Raw genomic sequence first — 17,496 nt, forward strand, 5'->3', positions numbered from 1 at the left:
GTGAATTAAAACAATGGTCCAATACTGCCCCAACCCTATGTCATTTCACTCCCAATGTCAACACTCTATCATCAGTTGACTCCAGTGGGGTGAATAAGGGTCTCTCCCAGGGCATAGCTCTCCACCTCCAACCAACCATTGTTGTTGGCAAAGAGCATAAATTTAGTCTTTGACTGTAATTACTGTGATAAGAATGTGATGACTTGCAGAACTTTCCAGAAACATCTCAGGGATTCTAACTTTTGCTGATCCAGATACAGAGACTGGGGCCAGACAGACACAGGACTGAAATTCACATTGGGCAGCAAAGGGTTGCCACCTTCCTCCTTTTTAGTTTTTGGAACGGTGAAATTCGGCTCAGGTAGCAAGGTTTGCATTGATGTGACCCTCACTTTGCAAAACCAACAAAGAGGGCCTGAAACAAGTAGAAGCTGGTGAAATGAAATGGATACCACAACGCTGCCAAGTCTACAAGGGTTAAAATGTAAAGAATATTGTATAAACCCCTGCACAAAGTAGTGACACCTTGCTGAAATTGTCCTGTCTACTCTTTCTCAAAATGTCAATTATAATTATTACTTAAAAAAATGCAGTAGGTCATAAATGATACCTTAAGAGCCATTTAAAAGTGTGCACTACCCCTCCCCTGCTTGCCGCATAGCATTCTCAAATTGAAAGGGCACGCATTTGGTAATCTACCTCAAGCTGGTAGTGGGCTGAATTTACCCACTCGTGATTTAGCCTTTGATTCTTTATCCTCTCATGTTGTGAAGTACAAGGGTCTTCAAATACTACTTCCCCATCATGAACAACTTATCAGGTGAGGAATCACAGGCTTGGTTTTAACACTCCATGGCACAGCACATTTGTGCTACATAGAAGGGTGCCAATGGGATGTGAGACAATAATTTCAAACCCACAGTTCAAGTAGAACGCATCACTGAATCTTTCGGAAACAAACATTCAGAACTTTATAGTACCACTGCAGAGAAACCACCTGTTAACAGCAATAATGCCAGATACAAGACGGAAACAGAAGTTGTGAGGGTTAGATAGGGCAAGCTCCATTTACATGCACGCCACTTCAACAAGGGCACAACACTACAGAAACAACACAACAGTCCACTTGTTAGTTGAAGCCACTTAATTCAAATTATCTGATACTTTTTGACCACTTTACATTATTTATGTTCATTATTTAATTCAAAATATTAGTTCATTATATTTTGTCTTAAATGCAACTAACTCCAAATATGGGACAACCACAAACCCCATGCATTTGATCAGCAGCTTGTGAAAAAAACTGCTTTTAGAAATTACAAATTAAAACCACACAGGACTAAATGGGATGATGTTTGATCTGATTCCACGAGTAAGAGCGCCTTAGAGAAACACTAAAGCCTTCCCCACCCAAAGAAAAAGGGGGAGGATGCTCTTTTTGTCACTATGAAAGCTGGAGTCAAATAAACCTAGCTGTAACATGTTTTCAGAGGGTCACATCAAGGGATCCTTTAGCTGCACACTTTTAAAATGGAGGTAGTTTAAACTAGTCCTTCTGATTCCCTGACAAGTTATATAGGGCAACATTTCAGGTTTTACTGTGAAGCTGAGTGTGTCAGTTATCAATTACTGATCAGTCTTTGACTTGAGAACAGTCACAGAGCCAGAAAATTAAAACAAGCACCAACTTATATTTATATAGCACCTTTAACATAATGAAATGTCCCAAAACGCTTACAAAAACATTATAAAACAAAGTATGGCATCAAGCCACTGAAGGAGATATTAGGTCAGATGACCAAAAGCTAGGTAGATTTTAAGGAGTGTCTTAAACAAGGAAAGTGAGGTAGAGTGACAGGGAGCTATAGGGAGATTATTCCAGAGCTTGCAACTGAAGGCATGGCCATCGATGGAGCAATTAACATCGAGGATGCTCAAGAGACCAGAATTAGAGAAGCGCAGATATCGGAGGTTGTGGAGCTGGAGGTGATCAAAGAGATAGTGAGAGGGGCGGCCATGGAGGGATTTGAAGACAAGGATGAGAATTTTAAATCAGAGGCAAAACAAATAGCTATTCAGGAGCCGCAAATAACATTTATGTAACATAGAAAACATCCCAAAGAACCTCACAGCGGCATAAGGAAAAAAATGAATGGAGATGATATTAGGAGGGTTGACCAAAAACTTGACCGAACATTTGGGGTTAAACAAGTTCTTAAAAAAAAAGGAGATAGAGAGGTTTAATGTGGCAATTCAGGAGCATGAGGTCCTGACATAGATGAAGGCATGGAAGCCAATGGAAGGGTAAAGGAAATCCGGGATGCACAAGAGGCTTGCAATGGAGGAATTCAGATATCTTAGAGGTTTACATAGGTAGAGGAGGTTACAGGGATAGGGAGGGCAATGCCATGGAACAATTTGAACACAAGGATTAGAATTTTAAACCAGAGTCTTTGCTGGACTGGGAGGCAATGTAGGTTAGGAAGCACAGCCATGACGGATGAATAAGACTTGGTGCAAGTAAGGATATGGGCAGCAGAGATTGGATAAGCTCAAGTTAACAGAAGGTGCAAGATCGGAGTGCAGCCTGGAGGGCAATGGAATAGTCGAGGCTGGTGGTCACAAAAGCATGGATCAGCTGAGGCAGGAGGGAAGATGGGTGATATTATGGAGGTGAAAGTATGTGGCCCTGGCGATAGAGGATATCATTTGTAGCTTTGACGAAGGCAGGAACAGAAATCTGAACAGATTCAAATACAAGGTATTGATCAACTTTCAAAATAGGCATGAAATTTGTAAATTAACTTCATTATTGATAAATGTGAGGTGCTACATTTTAGTAGGAATAATCAGGATGTCAAATATACCTTGTAAAACAAATGTCTAAATGGGGTACATGAGCAGAGAGATCTGGAGGGTACAGATAAACAAATTACTTAATGTAGTAACACAGGTTAATAATGCCCTAAAAAAAACCAAAGAACTGTTGCACATTTCTAGAGGGATAGAACTGAAAAGCTGAGAATTTATTTTAAACTTGTCCAGAACCTTAGTTATACCATACTTGGAGTACTGTGAACAGTTCTGGTCTCCATAGTATAAAAAGGATATCTTGACATTGGAAAAGTTGCTAAAAAGATTTACAGAACTAAGGGGTTATTACCTATCCGAAAAGATTGAACAGGTAGGGATTCTTTTCTCTACAAAAGAGAAGACTGATGGGTGACTTGATTGAAGTCTTTACACTTATGCAAAGGTTTAATAGGGTAGATGTAGAGAAAATGTTTCCATTTGCAAGGAAAACCTGAACTAAGGGCCATAAATATTAATAAGTTGAATTCAAAAGAAATTTCTTTACCCGGAGAGAGTGATTAGAATGTGGAACTTAATACAGGGAGTAGTTGAGGTGACTAGAATAGATGCATTTAAAGGGAAGCTGGATAAACACGAGGGAGAAAAGAGAAGGATATATTAATGTTGTTAGATGAAGACGGGTGGGACAAGGCTCATGTGGAACACAATCACCACATGGACCTGTTACTAGTGCTCCAAAGCTGTGCAATACTTTGCAACTATGTAAGTTGAGATGGATGTTAAAAAAGCATGCGAGGTTCTTGGCTTTATTAAGGCAGGTATTGAATACAAAAGCAAGGGAGTTATGCTAAACCTTTGTAAAACACTGGTCAGGTGTCAGCAGGAATAATGCATTCAATTCTGGGCACCATACTTTAGGAAAGATACCCATGCTTTGGCTTTAGTACTAGAATGGTAGTTCTGTGGAGTGACAGGAGAAGTTGGGGCTGTTCATCTTAGAGCATAAAATGAGGGCAGCAGATTTGATAGAGGCTTTCAAACTAATATACAGTGTTTATAATGGTCTGCAATGAGAATAGCTGAGTCTAAAAGTATAAAAGCAGGGGTTCCTCAGTGCTGCTTGGGCTGCACTGAGTGTCAAGGTGGAAATTTGGTGAGTGAGGGACTTAGGGAGGTGCTCCTTTCTTTTTCTACCTTTTTCAGCCTCCAGTAGCTGGTTCTTACTTTGGTACAGGAGAAGATGCTGATTGGTGAATAGTTGGCAAGTTATTTTACTTATTCTAATTGTAATAAATACTTAATAAAGTTAGGGTATGGCAGGTCAGCTCAGCCAAGTACAATGTGTACATCCTTTGGTATGTGGGAAGTCATGAACGCATCCATGTGTCCTAGACGAACAAATATGCAGGAAGCGTCACCAACTGCAGAAGCTTGAGCTCAGGCTTTGGAACTCGAGTGCAGCTGGAGTCACTGTTGTCCATCCATGAGGCAGAGAACTACATGCATAGCACATTTAGGGAGCTGTTCACACCGCAGGTTAAGGGTGTGCAGGCAGAGGGTGAATGGATGACCATCGGGCAGTCTAAGAGAACAAGGCAGGTATTACAGGAGTCCCCTGAGTCTATCTTGCTTTCTAATCAGTTTTCCATTTTAAATACTGTTGAGGGTGATGGTTTCTCAGGGGAATGCAGCCAGAACCAAGTCCATAGCACCATGAGTGGTTCAGCTGCACAGGAGGGGAGGAAGAAGAATGGAAGAGCAATAGTGATAGGGGATTCAATAGTCAGGGGTTCAGAAAGGTATTTCTGCAGCTGTAAACATGACTCCAGGTGTGTTACCTCCCTGATGCAAAGGTCAAGGATGTCACCGAGTGGCTGCAGAACATCCTTTGTGGGAGGGTGAGCAGCCAGAGGTCCTGGTCCACATTGGTATCAATGACATAGGTATGAAGAGGGATGAGGTTCTGAAAGATGATTTTAGGGAGTTATGAAGGAAATTAAAAAGCAGGGCCTCAAAAGCAGTAATCTCAGGATTACTCCCAGGGCCATGTATTAGTGAGCACAGGAGCAGGAGGATTGAGCGATTCAACATTTGGCTGGAGAATTTATGTAAGAAGTGGGACATCAGATTTCGGAGGCATTGGAACCTGTTCTGGGGCAGGTGGTACCTGTACAAGTTGGATGGGTTACACCGTAACAGGACCGGAACTAATATTCTTGCAGGGAGATTTGCTACTGCTGTTGGGGAGGGTTTAAACTAGCTTGTCAAGGTGATAGGAACCTGGGGGAGGGGTAGCTCAAATTGAAAGGAAATAAAGCTGGTAACAGGAAGTAAAAAAGTAGCAAGAGCAATTAAAGGCTGGCAGAACAAAGGCGAGCATCAACTAGGCTTAGAATGTGGAATAATGTCAAAAAGACAAAGTTAAAGGCGCTCTACCTGAATGCACGCAGCATTCGCAACAAGGTAGATGATTTAAAGGCACAAATAGAGGTAAATGGGTATAATCTAATTGCCATTACAGAAACATGGCTACAGGGTGACCAAGGCCGGGAACTGAATATTTAAGGATATTCGACATTTGGGAAGGATGGGAAAAAGAAAAGGTGGTGTTGCATTGATAATAAGGGATAGGGTCAGACATTAGTAAGGGAGGATCTCAGATCGGAAGAACAAAATGTGCAATCTGCTTGGAAGGAGTTAAGAAATAGCAAAGGGCAGCAAACATTGGTAGGAGTTGTTTATAGGCCACCAAACAGTAGTGGTAGTGTGGAGCATGGTATTAATCAGGAGATTAGAGAAGCATGTAGCATGGGTAATACAGTAATCATGGGTGACTTCAATCTGCATAAAGACTGGGTAAGACCAATGAGCACTAACACTGTGGAGGACAAGTTTCTGGAGTGTGTTAGGGATGGTTTTCTAGAGCAGAATGTTAAGGACAGTGTAGAGAACAGGCTATTCCAGCTCTAGTATTATGTAATGAGAAAGGGCTAATTAATAATCTTGTTGTAAAAGATGAGTGACCATAATGTGACAGAATTTTACATTATGTTTGAAAGTGACGTAATTCAATCTAAAGCAAGGGTGTTAAATTTGAACAAAGGAAATTATGAAGGTATGAGGGGAAAGTTGGTTGAGGTGGATTGGAAAATACATTAAAAGGTATGACGGTACAAAGGCAACGTACAGCCTTTAAGGAATGATCACACAGTTTACAGCAACTATACATTCCTTCAAGCAACAAAAACCTAAAAAGTCAGTCAACCGTGGCTAACAAAGTAAATTAAGGATTGTATAAGATTAAAAGAAAAGGCCTATAAAGTTGCCAGAAATAATAGCAAACCTGAGGATTAGGAGCATTTTAGAATACAGCAAAGGAGGGCAAAGAAACTGATAAAGAAAGGGAGAATAGAATATGAATGTAACATAGCAAAACACAAAAACAGACTGTTAAAGGTATGTAAGAAGGAAATGTTTGGCGAAGACAAATGTGGGTCCATTACAGGCAGAGTCAGGAGAATTTATAATGGGCAATAGAGAAATGGCAGAGAAGCTAAATGATTACTTTGTGTCTGTCTTCACTGAGGAAGATACAAGAAATCTCCCAGAGTTAGAAATCCAAGGGACTAGGGAAAATGAGAAATTAAAAGAAATTAATGTCAATAAGAAGGTTATATTGGAGAAATCAATGGGACTGAAGGTTGACAAGTCCCCAGACCTGATATTCTACATCCCAGAATGTTGAAAGAGGTAGCTATGGAGATAGTGAATGCATTGGTGGTTGACTTCTAAAATTCTATAGATTCTGGAATGGTTGCTGCAGGTTGGACGGTAGCAAATGTCACCCGACTATTTAAGAAGGGAGGGAGAGAGAAAACAGGGAACTACAGACCGATTAGCTTTACATCAGTAGTAGGAAAAATGCTGGAATCTGTTATAAAGGGTGTAATAAATGGACATTTGGAGAATAATAATCTGATTGAGCATTGTCAACATGGATTTATGAATGGGAAATCATGTTTGACAAATTTGTTGGAATTTTTTGATAATGTTGCTAACAGAATTGATAAAAGGGGTTCAGTGGACATAGTGTACTTGGATTTTCAGAAGGCTTTTGATAAAGTCCCCCACAGGAGGTTAGCTCGCAAAATTAAAGCACATGGGATAGGAGGTAATACACTGGCATGGATTAAGGGTTGGTTAACAGGCAGAAAACACAGTAGGAATAAATGGGTCATTCTCACGTTGGCAGGCTGTGACTAGTGGGATTCTGCAAGGATCAGTACTTGGGCCCCAGATGTTGAAAATATATATTAATGATTTGAACATGGGGCCAAATGTAATATTTCTAAGTTCCAAGATGACACAAAGATAGGTGGGCATGTGCTTTGTGAGGAAAATGCAAAGTGGTTTCAAGGGGATTTGGACAAACTTGGTGAGTGGGCAAGAACATGGCAGACAGAATATAATGTGAAAAAATGTGAGATTATCTACTTTGGTAGGAGGAACAGATGTGCAGAGTACTTCTTAAGTGGTGAGAGATTAGAAAGTGTAGATGTACAAAGGGATCTCGCCAATAAGTCACTGAAAGCTAACATCCAGGTGCAACAAGCAATTAGGAAGGCTAGTGGTATGTATGTTAGCCTTTATCACAAGATGATTTAATTACTGGCGTAGTGAAGTCTTGCTTCAATTGTACAGAATTTTGGTTGGATTGCACCTGGAATACTGTGTGCAGCTTTGGTCCCCATATCTTAGGAAAGATATTATTACCATAAGGGAGTGCAATGAAGGCTCATCAGACTTGTTCCCGGGATGGTGGAAATGTCCTATGAAGAAAGATTGGGGAAACTGGGCCCATATTCTCTAGAGTTTCGAATAATGAAAGGTGATCGCATTGAAACCTCCAAAATGTTTAAAGGGATAGACATGGTAGATGCAGGTAAGATGGTTCCCCTGGCTGGGGAGTCTAGAACAGGGGACACCATTTCAAAATAAGGGGGAAGTCACTTAGGACTAAGATGAAAAATTTTTTTTTTTTTTTTTTTTACTCAGAGGGTTGTGGATGTTTGAAATTCTCTACCCCGGAGGGCTGTGGAAGCTCAGTCATTGGCTATTTTTAAAGCAACAATTGACAGGTTTCCAAATACGAATGACATAGAGGGATATGAGGGTAGTGTGGGGGAAAAGACATTGAAGTGGATGATCACCCATGGTTATATTGAATGGCAGAGCAGGCTTGATGGGCTGAATGGCCTACTCCTGCTCCTATGTTCCAAGGTAAGTGTGGTGCTGGATAGCTCACCCAGTGTGTTCCAGATGCGCCCAAATCCTCCCTTGAACTTCAAGGAACGTAAACAGGGATTTTATCAGGGGAACAGCCAAAATGAGAGGGTAGAAGTAGTTAGACGTTTGAAATGCAGATGCAAATCACTTGATGATAAGTTTTTTTCCAAAGGACAGATACTGAAGAAAATGAGATTGGAAGGAGATGGTTGACATGGATGGTGAAGAATACAAGGAAGTGGTCGGAAACAACCGAGATGGCAGGGAGACCATCGAAGACGGCCAGAAGAGGTTGCGTGTAGAGAGAGATTAAGTGAAGACAGGAAGTCAGCAAATTCAGAAGAGAGGCAAAGGAAGCCAAGGAAGATTATTGAAATCACTGAGGAAGATGATTCATCAGTACAGAGGCTGAGGGAGGAAAGGAGAAAGGAGAACTTGGCAGGACTCTCAAGGTGGGACACGGGTGGGGTAGATAATAGGACTTTAGAGAGGTGTGAGAGTGGAAATGGGTGAAAAGTTTAAAGGAAGAGAAGACATTTGAGGGCAGGGGGTAGAAACCAAGATCCCTTGGTGATAAGGATCACACCACCACCACACAGCGTTTTAGTAAAGCACAGCAGGCAGGGAGGCTTCAGTAAGGGGGAAAAACGTCACCATCTGTACACTATAATTTCAGTCACAGCTAGGATGTCAATATAAACATTCAAAATAAGGATGTGAATTGCAAGGATCTGGCTTCTGATCCAATGGGCATTTTGGAAAGGAATATGGAGATGGATGGTGATTGATTCACTGGCAGAGTCCAACAAAGGTGACATGAGTGGGTCAGGAAAGAGACAGGCAATGCTCCTCAATGGGGGGGAAAGTTGGCAACTAGAAGACAGGGCAATTGTGGTTTCTGCTCATATGTAGGCAGCAACAGGCATTTCAATGGGCCTTTCAGAGAATATTAAGGGTGGCACAGAGAGGATCTGTGGTCCTCGTTGAAGAGGGTACAAGCCTGGAATAACAGAAGAATAGGAAGGTAGAGGAGTAGTGGAGCAACGATCAGCTGAGGCAGGGGTCCACAGCAGCAGCCAATATGCGCACATGAATAGACAGAGGAACTTTGGCTTACATAAGCATGACAGGGACAATTGAAACCTACTTTCTAAACCATGCCTATGCTTTCCAAAAGCACTTGAGTTTTGCTAAATACAGTTCTATAACCAGCCATGGCTTCATCCTCCTCAACAATCATTTTAAGCAAGTTTTCTGTCATTATTTCCAATCCTCAGGTAATTCCTTTCCAATTTCACGTTACTACTTTCACTATGTAAAAACGGGAGTTACAAGGCCCTCAGAAGAAGGATCACTAATCAGTTTTGGGCTGGGAAATTCCTCTACCCTTTTAGATAGCTGCAATATTATTTTGCTATCATCATCAAACCCATGAAGCAATGGCAGAAGCCCACAAATTAATACGTACTTTTGTCAGCACTTTTGTTCTGAGATGTTTTTGCCCATTTTTAAGTTGGAGTATTGGATTACAACTACACAAAAATCTTGCTAATAGAATGTGGACCCACATTTTGAAAGGTGAAAGACCGTCCCAACCCAGAGGTTAACACCAAGTACTGTTAGTTTGTACAAGCCTGAAGATAATGAGAACCGCACACAAGCAGCCCATGAAATCGTGCAAGATTCAAATCAATGCATTCAAACTGGAGAGTTGTTGCAAAGGTCAGGCTCCACGCTTACCTGATCTGTAAATTGACATCACTCTACCGCTCTTATGGCAGCGGATATTTACAGGCATCGTGTAGGACAATTTCAGAAAGTCTTTGAACATACGCGGCCATTTAATTCATTTCACATATAAAGCTACTCAAGTCTCTTGACAAATGAAAGCTTAATAAATGTTTGATTTTCATGACTAAATGTTCAACCAAACAAGGAGACTTTTTATTTCAAACTTATCTCAAAGTTTATCTTAAAGATTAGGCTTTTGTTAATTTTCCAAAATTCTTGTTCACACTCTGAAAGCTGTCTGTAAGATCTGCATTTTTGAAGTGGGATAATCCTTTAACATTTCCTCCAAAATTTCTGCTTTTAGTTCATTTAGATTACTGGAATTACTCATGACAACCAACTCTGTAATTTACAAGTCTTGTACACGGTTTCCATCATTCCCACGGTTACTCTGTTTTGCTTCTCAGCTGATCTCATTGGTTACCACTAGCATAGCAGATAAACTGGTTTCTTCATGAGGACAATACTCCTGTGATACGCCACCAAGACAATCAAAAAATAGGGGAAGTAATGAAAGACTCTGACCGTCATTGGACCTTATAAAGGTCCATGGGCATAACCTTAAATGCACAGGGAGGATGGGGGTGGGGAGTCGAGCAAGGTGTGGACACAAAGTGAGAGAGAAATTGCCAAGTCATTACAATGTATTGACAAACCTATCATTCTAAACCAAGAGCGGACCTTCAATGCAGGCCCATTTAACTGTCGCCATCAGCTTTTTCTTACTGCCTATCCTGGGGAACCTGAACATTTGTGCTGCCTTACTTTCCACAATCGTTGATAGCACCCATCTTTGTTCCATAGAAAGCATCCTCCTCCTAAAGCCACTAATCAGACCAATTCTTACAACTTGGAATTTTAACTCAAGATCCAAAAGCATTGTATCTATCTGACAATGTCCCAAGACATATTAACCACTGCCACTTTCTGCTCCATAGGACACTGCCTGCAGAGCCTATCCACTGACGTGTGATCCAAAAGGAACAGGAAATGTTTCTCACTATACTAACTAGTTTCTCTGAAGGACATTTTTAACATATATCCTATTTCACTACCTACACGTAAATTCGCTCTAGCTTGTGGTACTTACCATCCTCAATCAGGCAGGGTACTTATGCCATCCAGCATCTTGCCAGCTGCACAGAGTGACTCCCTTTCCCAACTAGTACCCCCGCTCCCTGATCCACCCCCTCTTCCTCCTTGCTTTTGAAAACATGTTTTTCCTGCAGTAACTGCACACCTCACAGCAGCTGTTATCAGGAAGGGAGAAGCAGCTCAGCCCAGGTTTCTCAATTACCAATGTCATTTCCACAAAAGAATTGCCAGCAGATGATTCATTTACAGCATGGCAAGCTTAGTGTGCATCTTGGCTGCTCCCCTGCCACCTCCCCCCACCCCCACCCACCTACCCCCACCACCTCCCCACCCCCCCCACACACACACACACACAAACAAAGACTAGGAACAAGTAGACGTGCACAGCTGTCTCACATCTGTCTGTCTCAGCTGGTTCTACATCATAATTGATCAAGGATTAATAGTCCATAATCTACGAAACTGATTGTTGACCAGTTAGTTTCTTGTGAAGGCAGCCTTTTATTTCTGATTGTAACCAGCAGAAACATCTCTTCCCTGCCCCTAGTCCTTGAAACAAAATCATTAGCTCAGGTAGAGTAACATCATGACCCATGTCACTGTACTTTGGCTGCCTAGTTGCCATTTTAAAGAGTCCCTGATTATTTCTGCTCAAATCCAATAGGTTTCTGTGAGCGAGTGGCGTCAGGAGGGTGGGGGTGGGGAGTCAAGCAGGATGTGGACACAGACAGAGTGAAATTGCCAAGTCATTACAATGTATTGACAAGCCTAATCTTTCTAAGTAGCCGCCTCAAATCTTCATCCCCCTTTCCTTCCACTGTAAGACTTATTAGCTTGAGTCACTTCATTCACACTGTAGATACTTCAATCATCTCTTTACTTTGCTCAAGATATCGAGTTTGTCTTTTATCGGGCTTTAAGAATCTACAAATCCAAACTCATTTGCAACTCCCAGTTGCCAATAGAAAAATACATCAAAAGAAGAGTCTAAAGTTTTCAACCACCACTCACCACAGCATGTGCAATGACAGAGGGGAAGGAGAAACAGTATTTCACAGAGCAAGGGCTTCTTGCTTTGAACAATCAGCAGACAAATTTAATGAAACTAGCACAATTCTAGTGAGTTAAAGCAGAAATAAAATCCATCAAATTAGCACATCATTCCCATCTGATTATTTCTAAGTAATGCTAACCCTGTATCAAACCTTGGTTTGACCGCATACAATTCTGGTCGTCATATTATAAAATGAGATATCCTTTATATACAGAAATGTGGACACTCTGGAGAGGGTGCAGAGAAGATTTACAAGGGTGATTCCAAAAAGGTGTGGATATACATATCAAGAAAGGATTGACAGGCTGGGTCTCTTTTCTCTTGGGGAAAAAAAGCCTGAAGGATGACAGAATAGAGATATTTAAAATTATGAAAAGTTCTGCTAAGAGTGGACACAAAGACTGTGTTTTTTTCTTGTGGGGAACAGCATAACTAGATGTCATTTAGTTACCAATAAATCCAATAGGAAATTCAGAAAATAACTTCTTCACCCAAAGAAGGGTAAGAATGTGGAACTCATGACCACAGGGAGTGGTTGAAGTGAATAGACTGGATGCATTTAAGAGGAAGCTGGACAAACATATAAGGGAGAAGGGAACAAAGGGTTACGATGAGAGATGAGAAGAGATGGGAGGAGACTTGAGTGGGGAATATACAGGCATGGGCTAGCTGGGCCAACTGGCCTGTTTCTGTTATGCATATTCCATGCAATCCTATGTAATAAGAAAAAAATCTTACACTAATGATGCAAAGCTGACAATTCCACCTGGAACAACAATTCTAGTAAAAGCTGTGTGTACCTCCACTTCTCCACCACCTCCACTACCCAAAAGCATAGTGAGCTTTTCACCAGAGAAGTCCTCTCTTTCATGATGCAATTCCGTGAGTGTTGGGGTAAAGTGGGGTAAAGGGTGCTGATACAAAAGATGAGGGTAAGAAAAAAATACTGCCAGAGTTCTCAGGGAGGTCTACTTGGAAGGCAAGAGTGAGGTCACATTTGGACTTAGTTGCCCCATTCCTGGGGTCAAACGTCCCAACACTCGAAGGGATATTTGCGGAAACACATTATCCAGCAAACACTGCTGGCCTTGGGAAAGGTGGCATGGAAGTGCTTTATATATTATATGTTGTCAGTTCTCGCTCCCCCCTCCTCCAGCACAACCTGCACTAGCTGACAAATGGCAGGCTGCAACGAAGTAGGTTAGGTTTACCAGGTTTTCACAGTGGTAGACGCTACAAGAGGCCCCAACAAATAATTAAGTGTGTATCGTATTACTTTTCATCCATGTGGCTGCGCATCTTCTTTAGTTTTTGCATGATGCTGCTGGTCTCACTCCCTGAGATAGAAATAGGGGAGGGGCTCCTTGTCTCCACATCCGTCTGCAAAGGGCTGGAAACGTGGCTCACTTTAGAAACATTCTCTAGTTCGAGTTGTTCTGTGTTCCGTTGCTCCTAGAACAATTTTAAAAAAGTTATAGAAAAGGAGAAATTGAACCTGAGAATATACCAAGATGGGTCTGTGGGAAGGTTTAACAGGAACTCTGTTCTGGAATTTGTGGGGGGTGGAAACGTGGAGGGATTCACCAGAATCAGTTTCTAGAACTAAAGAACATGCTGTCCTGTCTCAAGCAGGGTGGGCTTTTTTGTTATTCAGGAGGAGGAAGTGCAACATATAAGAAATAATCAGCTGCATGCATGCACACAGCAATTGGAATACTGTATTCAGCTCTGGACACTGCAGCTCAGGAAAGCCTTGGAAGGGCTGCAGCTTCACAGATTCACCAGAATGATACTGGGGTTAAAAGGGTTAAATTATAACTAGGCTTGTAATCCATACCCGAGTATGAAAGATTAAGGAATGAGGTGTTTAAGATGATTAAAGGAATTAATAGGATAGCTAGGGAAAAATAATTCTCTCTGGTGTGGGAGTCCAGAACAAGGGGACATAATTTTAGGGTTAGTGCAACTAATGCTAGGCCATTCAGGAAACACTCAGGTCGTGGTAATGTCCCTGGACTAGCAATCCAGAGGCCTAGGCTAATGGGGACATGGGTTCAAATCCTACCACAGCAGCTGGTGGAATTTAAATTTGATTAATATAAAATCTGGAACTGAAAGATGGTTTCATGGTTACAATTACTGAGACTATCATTAATCGTCGTAAAAACCATCTGGTTCACTAATATCCTTTAGGGAAGGAAATTTGCCATCTTTGCCACCTTGGCCTACATCCAGGCTTACAGCAATGTGGTTGACGCTAAGCTGCCCTCTGAAATGGCCTAGCAAGCCAGTCAGTGCAAGAGTAATTAGGTATGGGCAACAAATGCTGGCCTTGCCGGCAATGCCAGATCCTGTGAAAGGATAAAAAAAAGTGGAAATTCCAACTCTTGCCTTGTCCTGCCCCCACATTCAAAGAAAGCTGTTGGGGCTGGCAGTGATTTGAAAATTTCAAAATTGAGGCTGATAAGGTTTTTTTTTTATTTGGGATATTTATTAAGGTTACAGAACCAAGGCAGGAAGATGAGTTGAGGTTTAGATCAATCATAACCCAAGTGAATGCAAAACAGATTTGAGGTGCTCAGTGGCATACTCCTGTTCCTATGCACTGTGTTATCAAGTGTTAATACTGTTAGACCATTCTATCAATGTAGGATGAGATCAGGTTGGGTGAGGTAGGGTGGGAAGAGACTATTTTGGAGCAAAAGAAAAAAACACTAGCACAGACAGGTTGGGCTGAATGGTCTATTTCTGTTCTGTTGGTTCTACAGAATGCCAAATAACACTCGATATACATGAACACAAACAAAGGAGAGTAAGGTGACAGCAAAGTCAAAATACTTTCTAGGACACCAATGTTTATGTCTATGTATGCAGTTGTAAGTCCACAGAGATTTGACCCCTCAGAAGATTACATGTAAACATGTCATCACCTTCATAAAATTACCGAGAGGCTGAAGTTGACATTCCTCATCAACAGACTTGTATTTTCATATTATATGTTCCTATAGCTTTCCCTGTAAGAGGTCAAAATTTTCATTTACACTGTAGAATACAGGCTTGCTGAATAGCAAGCTCGTATTGTACATGATCGCCCCCAATAATACTCACGAGTAAGTAATTCCTGACATACGAATTATGATCATTTTCTTATTTTCATCATATGAACTTCTTTTGCACATGGTGTATAAGGTGGGTTACTGACCAGCTTGCTCTCTCCAGCCGATTTGAGTTTCTCTTGAATTTTGATGGTGGTCTGGCGCATGCGCTGGATCTCCTCCTGCTGTTTCAGGATCAGCTGCCTCTCCTTGCGAGCAGCCCTGTTGGCTTCTTGGAGACGTTTGATTTCAGCCTGAGGCAAAAGTGGGGGTCACATCAGAGAATGAGAAACAAATTGGAGCGAAGGAGGTGCAGACTGTCAACAATGGCTTGCTGTCATTTGACCAGGGACAAAAATGAGGTTAGGGTGCAGAACGCCACAGCCAAGGGTCTTACGAGTTACACAGTCCAACACATTGTTTCACTAAATATAAAGGTGGAATTGTGCACCTTTTACATTTGCTTATTCTGAAAATGTCATTTATTTGATAAGATTTGTGTGTAGCACTAATCAAAATGGATCAGTAGATCTCAGATGAAAAATTATCAACATGAAACATTAACTCTTTTTCTCTTTCCACAGATACTGCCTAACTTTGAGTATTTCTAGTTTCTACTTTTATTTCACAGATCCCAGGTTTGTTTCCTGGTCAATAGTGAGTTAACCCACCTTATCTAGGTGGCTGAAATCTGAAAATGGTCCTCGGCACACTCGTGCTTAGGGGGCGGGGAAGGAGCAGGACAAACAGCCAGGATTTCCACACCTGAGGATTGTCAAGGAGCTCCCCCTGGAAAATTAGGAAGTGTGCCGAGTGAACACAGAAACCAGCCTAATATAAAAGCAAAATACTGCAGATGCTGGAGATCAAAAATAAAAACACAAAAAGCTGGAAAACTGAGCTGGTCTAGCAGTATCTGTGGAGAGAGAATCAGAGTTAATGACTTATATTCGGAATAGAATCTAGTCTGTGATGGACTCCACAGGCAAATAACAAGGTAACATTTGCAGCCTGCGAGAAGCTACCTATGGATCGGCATCACCTGTGCCAACCATGTGCCAGCAAAAATTAGCAACTTCAGATTGAGGGAACAAAGTCTGTGGGATGGTAGAGGTCAAACCAGCAATTTATGAATGTGACAGGACAAAGGGAAACATGTGGAAATAGCTTCAGGACAAAGAAATACAGAACAAAGATTGGGCAATGTTTTAACTAGTACACTTGAAGCATTTTAGTTTGGGAGTTACGTTGGCAAGATTAGCAAAAAATAAATCAGGAATTATAACGGTTGATGTGCAGCACAGGTAACAGACTTCAAGAAAGGTACACTGGGACATATTCACAGAACAACTCAATGCCAGAGTGTTATTGGCAAGGCTGCAGCCAGAGAGGGCGGGCGTGAAAAAGAGAGAGAGACACACATACAGAGAGAGACAGGGAGAGAGAGAGACACACACACACAAAGAGAGAGAGAGAGACACAAAGAGAAAGAAAAAGGGAGAGAGAGTGTGAGGAAGAGAGCACGAAAGAGAGAGAAAGATTGCCACTACGATTTACTTCCAGGCTTACTGAACTTGTTAAGGAAGGCTTGTGTGATTTAAAGAAATACAAGCAAGGACACTGGGCAAAGATGGCTGATAATGTAAAGTGACCACTTTCTGGAAAATTCCTATGTGGGTTATACTGGCAGACCTGTCCTGAGAGAACATGGAATGTTGCGCTTGTAAAGGCATCTTGGCCTTTTTCAAGTAGAGACACTTGAAAGGAAGATAGGAAATATGCAAAAGACTGAACTTTAATCTCCTGTACTTGCAGAGACAAAAGACTGATTTATACTTCTCAGCAGTCAACCAAAAATCCACCACCTGTTGATGTGGGTGTGTAAATAGTTCTGATATGAATGCAAGACAACTATTTCCTCTTCTGGAATACATAGGGAAAAAATTGGTTAAAAAGCTAGCTGCAGAGCAGTGCAGCGCGTGCTGCGAGTGACATCACAAGGAGGCCAAGTAGTCACCCCTGCAGTTGCAGGCAAAGTCTCTCTCTGCTGCTGGAGGCATGGCTCAGCAGAAGCCACAATCAAAAAGGAAATAGGACAGCCTCTTCAGCTACCCTGCAGAACCAAATGTCTCCAAACCAACTGCGAAACTGCCAAAGTCAGCCCTACCGGAATCACCCAACTTATCGGCTGCAACGTACCGCCATCAATGCCACATGGACAAGCCAAAGACTGATATGTATTTTTATAACTTTTATTTGGACTCTTAACTTCTCATTTCTGGTTTGTGTGTATTTGTGTTGCATTTTTATTATTTTTGGGGGTTTCAGTAACTAATAAGCTTACTCTTTCTTTGACTCAAG

At 41.6% G+C, this 17,496-nt stretch overlaps 1 protein-coding gene across 7 annotated transcripts in view; it reads right to left on the reverse strand.

Moving 5' to 3' along the window:
- The window catches only part of cep350 (centrosomal protein 350), a 209,842-nt gene that overhangs the window by 44,131 nt on the left and 148,215 nt on the right, over positions 1-17,496 (reverse strand). For all 7 annotated transcript variants that reach the window (XM_078561488.1, XM_078561484.1, XM_078561482.1 and 4 more), the window contains exons 26-27: positions 15,243-15,389; positions 13,317-13,492 (exon numbers count right to left, since the gene is read on the reverse strand). In XM_078561488.1, coding sequence (XP_078417614.1) covers positions 13,317-13,492; positions 15,243-15,389 — 323 coding nt within the window. The remainder of the gene's footprint in view (positions 1-13,316; positions 13,493-15,242; positions 15,390-17,496) is intronic.

The sequence above is a fragment of the Cetorhinus maximus genome, chromosome 17 (assembly GCF_964194155.1).
Source record: "Cetorhinus maximus chromosome 17, sCetMax3.hap1.1, whole genome shotgun sequence".
Taxonomy (NCBI): Eukaryota; Metazoa; Chordata; class Chondrichthyes; order Lamniformes; family Cetorhinidae; genus Cetorhinus; species Cetorhinus maximus.